This window comes from Equus caballus, chromosome 1 (genome assembly GCF_041296265.1).
Source record: "Equus caballus isolate H_3958 breed thoroughbred chromosome 1, TB-T2T, whole genome shotgun sequence".
Taxonomy (NCBI): domain Eukaryota; kingdom Metazoa; phylum Chordata; class Mammalia; order Perissodactyla; family Equidae; genus Equus; species Equus caballus.
The window spans coordinates 52,423,705-52,436,121 of NC_091684.1; the positions used below are offsets into that span (position 1 = coordinate 52,423,705).

A 12,417-nucleotide genomic window follows, 5' to 3' on the forward strand; every position below is an offset into this window, starting at 1 on the left:
TTTAACCTTAAAATTCTCTTTTCTATGTTAGGCAAAAGTTATGTACAATGGAAGAGATATTTATGCCAATAGTTCTCAGGGTCAAATATAGTCCATTTTGTCCCCAAGTCTAAGGCTGAGACTATACAAATTACTGGATTAATCATTTTCCTGTAAATTTGTAATGATCAACTGTGAAACCACCCTGGGATTGCTAAATATGTTGATTTCACTCATCTTAATAATGGAGCAGATTGACTACAGAATCCCATCAGTCTCCAGGCCAACAGCCTTTATTACCACAAGGAAAAATGAGTCAACTGAAAAAAAAAATCAATTCACTCAGGCTATGTAAACACTGTTAACCACTTTTCTGGAATTTGATCCTTGTCATTGGACAAGAAAATAGAGATGCATTGGCTACAATAACAGAGGAGTTCCATTATAACTGTTCTCTTAAATTTAAATGGTGAAGATTCAGTATATGCCCAGGCCATTGCCTATACGTAGATCACGGCTTCAGGCTCAGAATCTTATTTCAGGGCTATTTTTCACTTTCAAAGCTGATTCAATGGGTATGGAGATAGGAAAAAGTCTAATTTTGCCTTCCAAATCTAGTCTAGCCGTATATCTATAAGGAAATAGAAAAACAGTCCATGAATTTCTAAATTTTCCCTAGTCATTAGGAAAAGAATGAGCTATATAATTTTACTTATTAGCTGATCTCTGAGTCTGTTTCTTCACTTGTAAATCACAAATAATATACTTGTAAAACAGGTCTGACATACCTGTTCTGCCTACCTTAAAGGGCTGAGATAAGGTACAATGAATCCCTTGAAGACTGTTTTCAAACAAAACAAATGACTTTAAAAATGTCATTTGTTTAGACTACATTTTAATTTGGTTTATGATTATCTATATTTCATTGTACAACATGTAAGAAAAAAAATTAGTAGGATTCCATTTTTACTATCTAGCTACCTAGTGTAAAACAGATTAGACAAAATCATCCATGTAGAACTCTTGCCAAAACTATTTAACCTGAATGTAGTGAAACAATTAGTCAAATACAGATTTGGAAACTGGCCCGCACTTTTCAAAAGTCTCAATGTAATGAAACACACACACACACACACACAAGGCAGCGAGAGAAGGGCACAATTTAGATGAAAAGGAAACAAACAAAAGAATGGTGACCAGATGGAATTTGTGATCCCAGATGGGGTCTTGGATCAAACAATAAATAAAAATTAGAAAGAACATTTTGGGGACAACTGGGGCAATTTGCTCTATATTTAGATAATATTGTTTTATCAACAATAAGTTTCTTGAGTGTGATAACAATGTTATGGTTATAAAGGAAATGTCCTTGTTTTTAGGAGAAACATGCTAAAATATCCCAGGGAAGAAATCTTGTGCTGTTTGCTACTTACTTTCAAATAGTTCAGAAAAAAGTTTTTAAACTATCTAGAGAGAAAGCAAATATGGCAAAATGTTAACAGCTGAAGAATCTAGGCAAAGGGTATACAGGTGTTCATTATTCTGTTATTTCAACTTTTCTGTATATTTGAAATTTTCAAAAGACTAAGGTGGGGAAAAGTAAATGGTGTATAAACAAAACAAAACAAAATGTTGGCAAGTAATGAAAAAATTAGATTGATTTTCCAATAATAAAATTATATTTGCTTAAACAATTTTCTAAACCAAAATAAACTATGTTATAGTATTGAGGTATATTATTTAAGAGCAGTATTAATCTTTCTAATACACAAAATGGATAAATTAAGTGGACTTAATTACATCATAAAAGGTCTCACTGAAGGATTCCTTTAAGTAAAAAGCAGTGTAATTTCTAAAAGCAGGATATAAAAAGATCAAATGCTATTATTGGAAAAGATGACAGAAATTAACTCAAGTCTTTACAGGTTAGCAGACCAATATCCACATGTTTTTCAGGACATAGAACTTTACAGTTTTCTTCAAAAGAAAATTTAAAAACAAGGTAGAATATGTACAGTTAAAAGATGTGATGGGTCAAATTTTATCATATCCTTTAATTCAACCACTCCAAAGGCAAGCAAAGTACAACAACGAGAAACAATGAAGAGCACTGCACAGGCAGAAAACATGACATTCTGCTCTAGAAATGCCATTGAAGTATTTTAGAGCAAGAATGCCGTAGAAAGGGGGAAAAACTCTCTAATAAACACTAGACTTGGATGACAGATGAAGATAAATTTAAGATCATGGGATAAAAGGAAATAAGTCTGCCTTATATTGAAAAGTTTTCCTACAGATTTTTGGGTGAAAAATTCGTAACGAAACTTTAATAATCTCCTTTGTATCAAACCAGTACGTGTGTGTGTGTGTATACACACTCATTGGATAGACTCTCTAGGTGTGTAGTACTACTTTTGAAATGCAGGGTAAGCACTCAAATATTCTGAACCGACTGTCAGGCTTTCCTATTCTGACAGAAGGTTGGACAACTGCCCATCAATCCTGTAAGAAATCAGAAAGCATACTCAGGAATGTCTTTTTATGGGTTCATTTGAATATTAACTAGAAAGAGCATCACTGTAACAGGAGCTAACAATTTATAAAATCTCTTACTTAAATAAATTCATGAAAAATGTAAATATCCTGTTAATGTGGAGTTACATTCTCTGCTTTAAAACCTATTTACTGATACAGATTTCCAATTTACTACTGTGTGTTCTTAGGAAATATACTATTTCCTTTACTGGATAAGCTCTATAATGGACGAAAAATAGGACTAAATTATCTTTATGAACTAACCTATTTTTAGCAGTCCTCTTTTCTTTATAAGATGGCAACAATGTGAGTTATGGACAAAAACAAACTTGATAAAACGTTTTATCTTTATTTTCAAAATAGCATTTTATTTACCTTATTAATGGACACTACCAAAACTGGTTCCACTTTAGCTTCGATTTCCTCAGGAGTATAAAAACAATAGAGTTTACCCCCTCTTAAAACACAATACAACCTTCTCCAACTAATCAGACCTTCCACCATTTGCTGAAAAAAAAAAAACCAAGAAACTATCAACCTTAAATCAGTATTTATCATCTTAATTCTAAATTCAACAAAATATTTATCAAAATTAAATTAGTTTTTTGAAATTTTTAAATGTGATAGAGTTACCCACTAATTTACTGCACGAGTCAATTAGCCCAAAATCAAGAAGTACGTTAATATCAGAGAAGAAAGGTTTGGAATTCTCAAAAGCATTAAGCAAAATGGAAGTAATAATTACCACATAACTTTTATACACATAAAATCATAAATCAACCGAGTTTTAGAGAAGATACTCTATTAAAAATTAGTGCTTAGAATTCCACAGCAATTCACCTAATGACTCAGGAAAGTTATAAAAATAATTCAATATTCAAAATATAATTTTCCCTTACTGTTCTCAGAACACTGGGAAATGATGACTACCCTGTAAAGAATGCAAATTTTCTTTCCTCTTAATGGAATCTTTTAGAAAAAGATATTGATTCATTGAAGCCCATAATTAATTATTTACTGAATATAAATAACTATAGTTATAAATAAGTCAGGAGTAGGTGGCACAGAGGCAGCTTTGGAAGCCCAGAGGCCTAAACTGTGGCAAAAGCTGTCTGCCAGAAAGGCCTTTATGTGAAAGGTGTGGCGCGGTCTTCAGTTTCCACAAGGAGCCCTCTGGTGCTGATTATCTCGTTACTGCTTTAATGAGGCAGAGGAACCTGGAGAGGCAGCTCCTTAACCATCAGAATTGCATTAGACCCCTCTCCTTCCCACCTTCTCACCCCAGACCGCCCCCCACTACATTCTAGGTCCAACAGTGAGAAAACTGTCATTTAAAAGAAGACTTTAAAAAATACTTCTCAATACCAGAAGTCCAAACAACTGCCAGTATATTAAAATCTAAATTGGAGCTATAACTGTTGTAGGATATTTAAAGTCCTCTAACCTGCTGATTAAGAAATCCTGCAAATGCATCCTCAGCCATACAAGCTGGCTGGGCGACTAACCGGCAGCACATGTTGCCATATAAGGGAAGCCAAAATGAAGACTCCTCTATTTAAACGAGAGAGAAAAATCAAGTTACATATATGTGTTTATTTAAGGTCATTAGACATTGTGATTTTTTCTTTTTATAATTTTTTTTTGCTTTATATAAGAACATAGTAAATGTGCATCTTACTCAAATACTGGTACCATATTCAATGACAAAAATCACATAAGAGAAAGTAGACAGGAAAGGATATTAAACCAATAGTTTATAGCATGCTATCACCTGAAATAAACATGGAACTTTTAATCTCTTGATCTCACTCTATCTTAAAGTTATTAATCAATGGAGGTAGTTCAGGGCATATAAGTAAACTCATTTAATATAAAAAACATTCCAATAAAGTGATTTTTGTATGTCAAATTCTACTTCTTGCTCTGATTTTCACATAATAATTAGCAAAGTGATCCACTGAACAAAGCATTTCAGAGCACAACTTTAAGATAATAATAAACCTTTTGGCCCTTTCTCTTCCCTTACTGAAAAATTCAGTTGTAAGCCATTAGGTGGAGCCCGACCAAGATGGGCATCTGTGCTAGGGAACTGGGGGAGGAGCTGTGGTTTGCACAGCAGGGAGCTGAAGCCAGGCAGGATGAGCAGGGTGAGTAGGAGCACTGCCCAGCACCAGATGTCAAAGCCTGAATGGACTGAGGAGGACGAATCGCATGGGGCACAGCCTAGAGCCCAAAGGGGATCTCTGCTGAGGGGATGGCCTGGCCTGAGGAGTCAGGGCACAAGCAGAGTGAGGAGGGTGTTTATGTGGGTGGCTACCCAATGAGAGGCGTCAAAACCCAAGCAGAGTAAGGAGAGTGTGCACATTTAGGGGTGGCCCAGCCATAGGAGTCAGAGTCTCAGAGCAGCAAGGAAGCCATCCACACATTCAGTGACCCAGAACAGTAAGTCAGAGCTCAGTGAGAAGGGCATCCAAGCAGACAGGCAGCTGGGCACGGGGTGTCAGAGCACAGGCAGGCTGAAGTGGGTATCCACATGAGGTGAGGGTGAGGGCAGCCAGGCTCAGGGAGTTAAAGCCTGAGCAGGGTGAGGAGGGCAGCCCTGTGTGGATTGTACGAGTCTGAGCAAAGTAAAGAGTGTCCACATTGCGCAAGGGGGCACACACAATGGAGAGTCAGAGTCCCAGAAAGAAGGAAGCATCCATGTCGAGGAGGTGGGAGAATGGTTGCTTTCAGGGAGACTGATCAAAAAAGAAAAAGCATTAAAGACAACAGAAGACAGATTTCCTACTGTCAGAGAAAGGAGTTAAAAATGTGTAGAACGAAATCTGTGGTGTTGGATTAGAACTAGATGTATTGGTGTGAACTTATGGTTTTCAACATAGAGAGATTAAGAAATACATGACAAAATATAATGCATATATTTTGAGGGCCGAGGAACAGCAGGACCATAACAGTGACACTTTAATAGCAATGGATATACCTAGAGCCCAGATCATGTCTTCTGAATATTATTTCCACTAAAAAGAACCAGCATTCCTGGAGAAACGGCTGATTCCAGGGCTGGGGCAGGGAAAGTACATGATGAGACTAAAATATCTTGTTATGCCATAAATCAAGGAAGTCCTCAGTGAAGGATGAATATATGTCAAAAAGACACAGAAGCCATCTTGAATGTGCTCCCATTGGCCAAACTGGAGACAATTTGAACCTCAAAAATCTGATATTAACAGATTATGATGCACTGAATAGGAAAACATGAGTCCATATTGATAAAATCAATGAATAAATTGAAAGTCTAATAAGAAATATCATACTTAACATAATTTCAAGGTACTCCCCTCTCACACACAAAATATGTATTAATTACAAAGGGGGCAACAAAAGAGTAACTTTTCAGGAGAGAAGCTTGGCAGGCACCACCCTAATCAAGTGATCAAAGTGAACATCATCAGTAATGGGATGAATCAAAATTACATGGCACCTGATAGGACGCAATGAGAGCATAGCATCACTTCTGTGATATTTCTGCCAAAGACACATATCCTGAATCTTATCCCAAGAAAACATCAAACAAACCCAAATTGAGGAACCTTCTGCAAAATAATTGATGTATGATGTTTAAAAATGTCAAGATTATGAAAGCCAAGGAGAGACTGAAGAACTGGTCCAGATTGAAAGAAACTAAAGAGCATGATACTTAAACGCAATGCATGATTCTGCACTAGATCTTTTTGTCGTAAGGTACATTATTGGGACAATGGGCAACATTTTTAACGGAGTCTGAGGATTAGATGGCAACAATGTCTTAATATTCATTTCCTGACTTGGATAGTTGTAGTGATGCAGCCGGACGTCCTGTTAGTAGGAAATAAGTATTAACATATTTTGGAAGTTCTTTCAAAAAATATTAATATAATCCTTTAATGCAGTGTGTAGGTAGGTATATAGCCTTCATATCTGAATGAAAGGAAAGCATTGCATAATTTATTCTGTGTATCAGGGCATAAATAAAAACCCAAAATATGGCCCTTTGTTCACACTGGACCACACAAAATGATTTTTAAAGTTTTCACTGCACCCCTGTTGGTAGTGCCTCCAAAATAGCTAGCCATCAGCTATTACTATTATTGACCAGAAATCTCAGTAACTCTGGAAAACAGAACATTTTCTGTAAAACACAATTATTTAATATACAGATGCAATATAGCCAAGGTTTGGTACATCAATTAAATGAAAAAGACCAGCCAAGTGAAGAGTACAAAGTAAAACAAAAAGTTTTTATCAACTTACCTGTTCAACATTCTACTATAGAAGAACATGCAATGAATTGTCTGGGACTATTCAAATCTTTTATATTAACACCTTGTTAAAGCTGCTATCTTTTAGAAATAAAGGGTTTGACCTGAGAGAAATAAATGTATAAATACAACACAGGCAATGATTGCAAAATGCAGACATAAATAAATAAGAATCTCCTTTCCTAAAATAGGCAGGAAATGAAATAAAAATTCTATAAAAGCATGGATCTGAGTAATACATCTGAAATCAGCTTTGTGATTTATGAATTTAAAGTTTGAAAGCAAATTTCTTTATATAGCAACCCCAGATTTATGAATGGCTTATGTTCTAAATATCTGTAAGCTGGTTGTTTTTAAGTTAGGATGCACTTCCTAAAGAAATAGGATCATAAATGATTAGTTTTTCAGACCAGTTCATAAACTTTGTTCAATCAATACTGTATCTGGAACCTAAATACCAGATGTAACCGTGCGTTTCTCTGGTAAAATAAGTTCAGATTTCACGGGACACCAAGAAAAATAATTCCTTCCTGATTGCAGTCCTTGGAAAGGGATATTGGACGTAGAATTCCCTGCTCTCCAGACTCCTTGCCACACACCCTGCAATCACCTGCTACTTCTAATCTAGGTTCCCTTCCAGCTCAGGGCCACTACGGAACAAATGTGGAACCACAGCTTCTCTCTAATTCTGATAAGAAATAAGGCATCTAGGCTAGTCACTTAACCTATCTATCAATTTCTCATTTTTAAAAATAGTACCTTCACTTAAGTAAGAGGGTTGTTGTGAAAATCAAACAAGACGATGTGTATACGACATCTAAGATAGCGAGGCACATGATCCACGCTTCACGTCCAGGGCAGTCTCACCGCTTTACCACACCCTTTCCATTTCTCTTGCTGTCTCTCAAGTCCTTGTGCAACACATTTACTCAAAATACTTAATTCTTCTTTTCTAACCAAGGGAGGTGGTAGGACAAGATGAAATGAAACAGGAAGTGAAAGAGCAGTTTGACTTTTCATTGCTTAAAGGTTTTATCTAATTCATTTTCTTTTCAAACAGGGAACAAAATGGAGTTTAAAAACGACAGGAACAACAAAAACAAAACACAGGCAAAAGAAAGAAGCCAGATAACATCTCACTTCCGTGTGAGTCAATCTTCACAATGTGGTTTCATTGTTTTATAAAAAGCATAAAAATTTCTTGATGACAAATATAAACCTTAAGATAGCATTTTGGCTTTTCTCTTCAACTAGCAAGAATAATAAAGTTGAGTTCCAAATTTCCAAAATCTTTTATTTCCTCTTGATTTTACAATATTTGGTAGACACTGACATAACCTTATTTAGGAAAACCCATTATATTAACATAGATTTATATTAAAGAATAAATTAGAGGGTGTTTTTTTTACAAAAAATTTTCTTTTTAATTACAAGCTTTCTTCTTTTTCAAAATATAATTGATTTACAAGATTTTAATTTATACATACTTCTAGGAATATACCTATTATATACAAAGAATTAGGCATATAGTTAGTGTTTCTTAAAATTTTTTCTGTGGAATCTACAAGTTCCAATGTCAGCAGTTTTAGGTCTTTTCACAGTCTTTAATATGTGAGTCTGTATTGTGTTTCTCTAAGAAAGAGGTATACCACACAGTCCCCAAGCTTATTTGCCCGTGAGCATTTTATTAAAGGGGAATCTAGCACCGTCTAATAGAACACGGAAGACAGCTGAGGACTCGCTGCTAAATTGGTGCTTCCTTTGTGAATGCTATTCCTTTCCATAACTTTTCAGGTGAACTGGTTCAAAGAATAGAGCCTTTCATCATAATTCCATTGTCCACTCATCAGTAGTATTTTGAGTCTTTAGGTGCTCTAACAGGAATCCTGCCTGACCAGGAAGCATAGCAGAAACAGTGCAGCCTGTCCTGGATCATTCGTCCTGGATTATAACTGGCTTAACCACTTGCTAGCATGTTATGCTCTCTAAGCTGTATTTTACTCAACTGTAAAATGTAAATGATAGTAAAATGAGGAACTTGGGAAGGTCACAAAGCTGGCCAGTGGTAGGGCTAGAACATGAATCCAGGGCTGATGGCTCTACAGTGCCTACTATTAACCACTTTATTGCAATGCTCCCTTAAAACTATAGCTCAGAGACTAAGAATAAAAACTGCTTTAAAAGTGATTATTTATTTATATGTTATTGTGGTAAGAACATGTAACAGGAGATCTACCCTCAATAGATTTTTAAGTGTACAGTAGAGTATTGTTAACAACAGGCACTATGTTGTACAGCAGATACAGAACTTATTCATCTTGCATAACTGAAACTTCACACCGTTGATTAGCAGCTCCCCACCCCCCACTTCCCCCAGACCCTGGTAACTGCCATTTTACTCTCTGCTTCTATGAGTTTGACTATTTTAGATACCTCAGATAAGTGAAATCACACAGTATTTGTCCTTCTTGTGTGACTAGCTATTTCAATCAGCTTAATGTCCTCAAGGTTCATTTATGTTGTCACATATTGCAGAATTTCCTTCTTTTTAAAGGCTGAATAATATTCTATAGAACAGTGCCTGACACATAGTAGGCACTCAACACATGGTGGTAATATTGATAATTCTAGAGAACTGACACAAATGGGATGACAACAAACTTCATTTGCCAGATTTTCAGATAAAATTGATAATGCTAATAGTATTGCAGACTTCAAGTTTTGTGTGATGGAAGCCTAAATTGTTCAGACCAATCCTCCCACTGAAAACTACTGAAAATGCTGAATCAAATATATTTAAATTTTTTTTCCAGGAGCAACAAAGAGGTAACAAGACTGTAAGAAATTACCAGTACAAACCTGATAAATGAGAACCAGTGAGTTAAGTGAGCACAGAAGCTGTTTTTGTTCTGAGAGCATTTGTTAATCCCAGCAAATCTGAATGTATGATTTAATGATCCTGCACAATGAGGGAAGCAGAACAGAGAACAAATTCTAGGGCTTGAACAATGTAAGCAGTTTATGGGAGATTCTCCTCACACTAAGCTGACATCTAAAAGAGATCACCAACAGGGGAGTGTTGAACCAGAAGTAAACTAACCTCGCTGCCTAGGATGCCCATTGCCTGGAGGTAGGGATGGGAGGGGTCCAGAGAAACTCAGGCATGGTCTTTGGATAAAGTGGCCTAAACTGACAGTTCCTGCCAGAAGCAAATAGAAATAGTAAGCATCAATTTATTCCAATATGTAAACTTTCAGTTACAATGACAAGTGCATGAGATAACCAGACATGCAAGGAACTGAGACATTATGAGTGAGAATCAATGGAAAAAGACAACAGACACTGACCCAGGAAGACTTTATATATCTTATTGGCCGTAGACTATAAAACGGCTATACTTACTCTTTTAATGAAGACCTAAAATATAACGTTAACAGTGTCTGCTGGGAATACAAAGTGGCATAGGAGATTTGAAAAAGTCAAGCAGAACTTCTAGAGCTGAGAGATACAATAACTGAAACGAAGAACTTGGCATCCAGGTCTAACAGCAAATCAGAGCTGTAGAGATAATAAAGGAAATGGAAGATAGTTTATTTTAAAAATCCAAAAAAGAAGTAAAGACAGACAAAAAGATGAAAACTACAGTGTAAAGGGTAATAAGCAGAGTGAGAAAAACTAACAGAGGTTTAACAGGGATGCTAGAAAGAGAAAAGGAAGAGAATGGAGCAGAGGCTGTCAAGTGAGATTTTGTCCAGAACTAATGAAAGACACCATCAACAATTTAAAGAAATTCAAAGAGTTCCAAAAGCAGGATAAATAAAATCAAATTCTAAACCTATATCATAGTGAAACTTCAGAAAACCAAAGACAAAGAGAAAATAAAAAGTTACCCTTCAAAGAAGTGACAACTGACAAATGATTTTCAACAGCCAGTAAAAGAAGCCAGAAGATAGTGGAACTATCTCTTTAATATTCAGAAAGAAAAAAAAAATTAACTGCCAAAGTTCTATACTTTGTGATAAATCTCTCTCAAGAATGAAGCAAAATAAAGTCATCTTCGGACAAACACAAAGAACCAAGAAGTATGACACCGGCAGAACATACTAAAGAACTTGCAAGGATTATACTTCAAGCAAAAGGAAAACAGTCCCAGACAGAAAGGAGTGCACAGAAACAATGCAGGCAAATCTACATAAATACTAAATGTATAAAACATCTTGTAAAATTTAAAAATCCAATAGAATTATAATACACAACAGTGACACATGGGTCAGAGAAGTGGAGTTCCACTGTTCTAAAGTCCTTGCATTGCCTGAGAAACGGGTAAAACTATCTTTTAATTTTAGACTTTAATAAGTATGATTAATGAAATTTCTAGAGGTAATTTCTAAAAGATGAGAAAAAGAATTATAACTTTAATTAGAACAAGGAAAAACTAAAATGATAAAACTATCAATGCTTAACAAGGCAAGAAAGAACAAAAAAACTACCATGGAAGAGGCAAACAGAGAACACAGAATACGATGGTAGATTTAAATCCAAATATTTAATATCATATAATATGGGTTATAAACAATTTGATATTAAATGCAAAATGACCAAACGCTCTAATAAAAAAAACACAAAGATTATCAAATTGGATAAAAATTAAAATTCAATATACAATCCTATTTGAAGAGGCACATCTAAAATGTAAAAGTAGCACAGTTTGAAGTAATAATAGTATTTAATAATTAGTAAGAAAATACACAATTTAAAAATTGTGTGTATCAAATAGTAAAGGCTCAACTTATATAAAACAAAAATAGACATAACTATGAGATCTAGAAAAATCCACTATCATAGCAGATTTTATCATACTTCTCACAGTAATATAGAATATGTAGACTACAACAATTATTTCTAACAAATAATTAGCATATACAGAACATGCCACTGAAACAGGAAATGGACAAACCTACTGGAAGACTGATAATAAAAAACAGAGACGGTACAGAAAACAGTATGAGGAACGGAAAGGCGGGACATCACTACAGGTGCTGCGGAAATTCAATAAAGTGTCACGAAGAAGTGAATGTTTATAAAACCCGAAGTTTAGATTAAAAAATACATATGCATAAAACTATAACTTACTGAAACTGACTCAAGAAACAGTAAACCTGAAGAACCCTATATCGATTAAAAATAATTGAATAAGAAATAAATATATAGTGATATAATCATACAATGAAATACTAAAAGCAATGAAATGCATACATATTGAATGATGAAAGCAAGTCACTAAGAAGACATAATGTGATTCTATCTATATAAAGTGCAAACAAGGAAAAACTAAATTATATTATTTAAGAATACATAGGAGATAAAACCATAAAGAAACATACTAAGCGAATACCATAAAAATTGGGACATATTTACACCTAGGGTAACTGAGGGGAAGTAGTGTTGACAATGTTCCATTTCTTGACACGGTCATCTCATAATTATTTGTTAAACTGTAAACTTACATTTTATGAACTTTTCTCTGTTTTTAATGTAATTTTTTTAGTGTAAAACAAAAAATATTGTTGCAAAATCATCCATCTCATCAATACAGAGCCACCCA

General features: G+C 35.0%; 1 protein-coding gene across 2 annotated transcripts in view; it reads right to left on the reverse strand.

Moving 5' to 3' along the window:
* Positions 1-12,417, reverse strand: part of RTKN2 (rhotekin 2) — a 78,677-nt gene that overhangs the window by 18,113 nt on the left and 48,147 nt on the right. For both annotated transcript variants that reach the window (XM_001502301.6, XM_014733413.3), the window contains 2 exons: positions 3,959-4,065; positions 2,890-3,021 (listed from right to left, as the gene is read on the reverse strand). In XM_001502301.6, the coding sequence (XP_001502351.4) occupies positions 2,890-3,021; positions 3,959-4,065 (239 nt within the window). The remainder of the gene's footprint in view (positions 1-2,889; positions 3,022-3,958; positions 4,066-12,417) is intronic.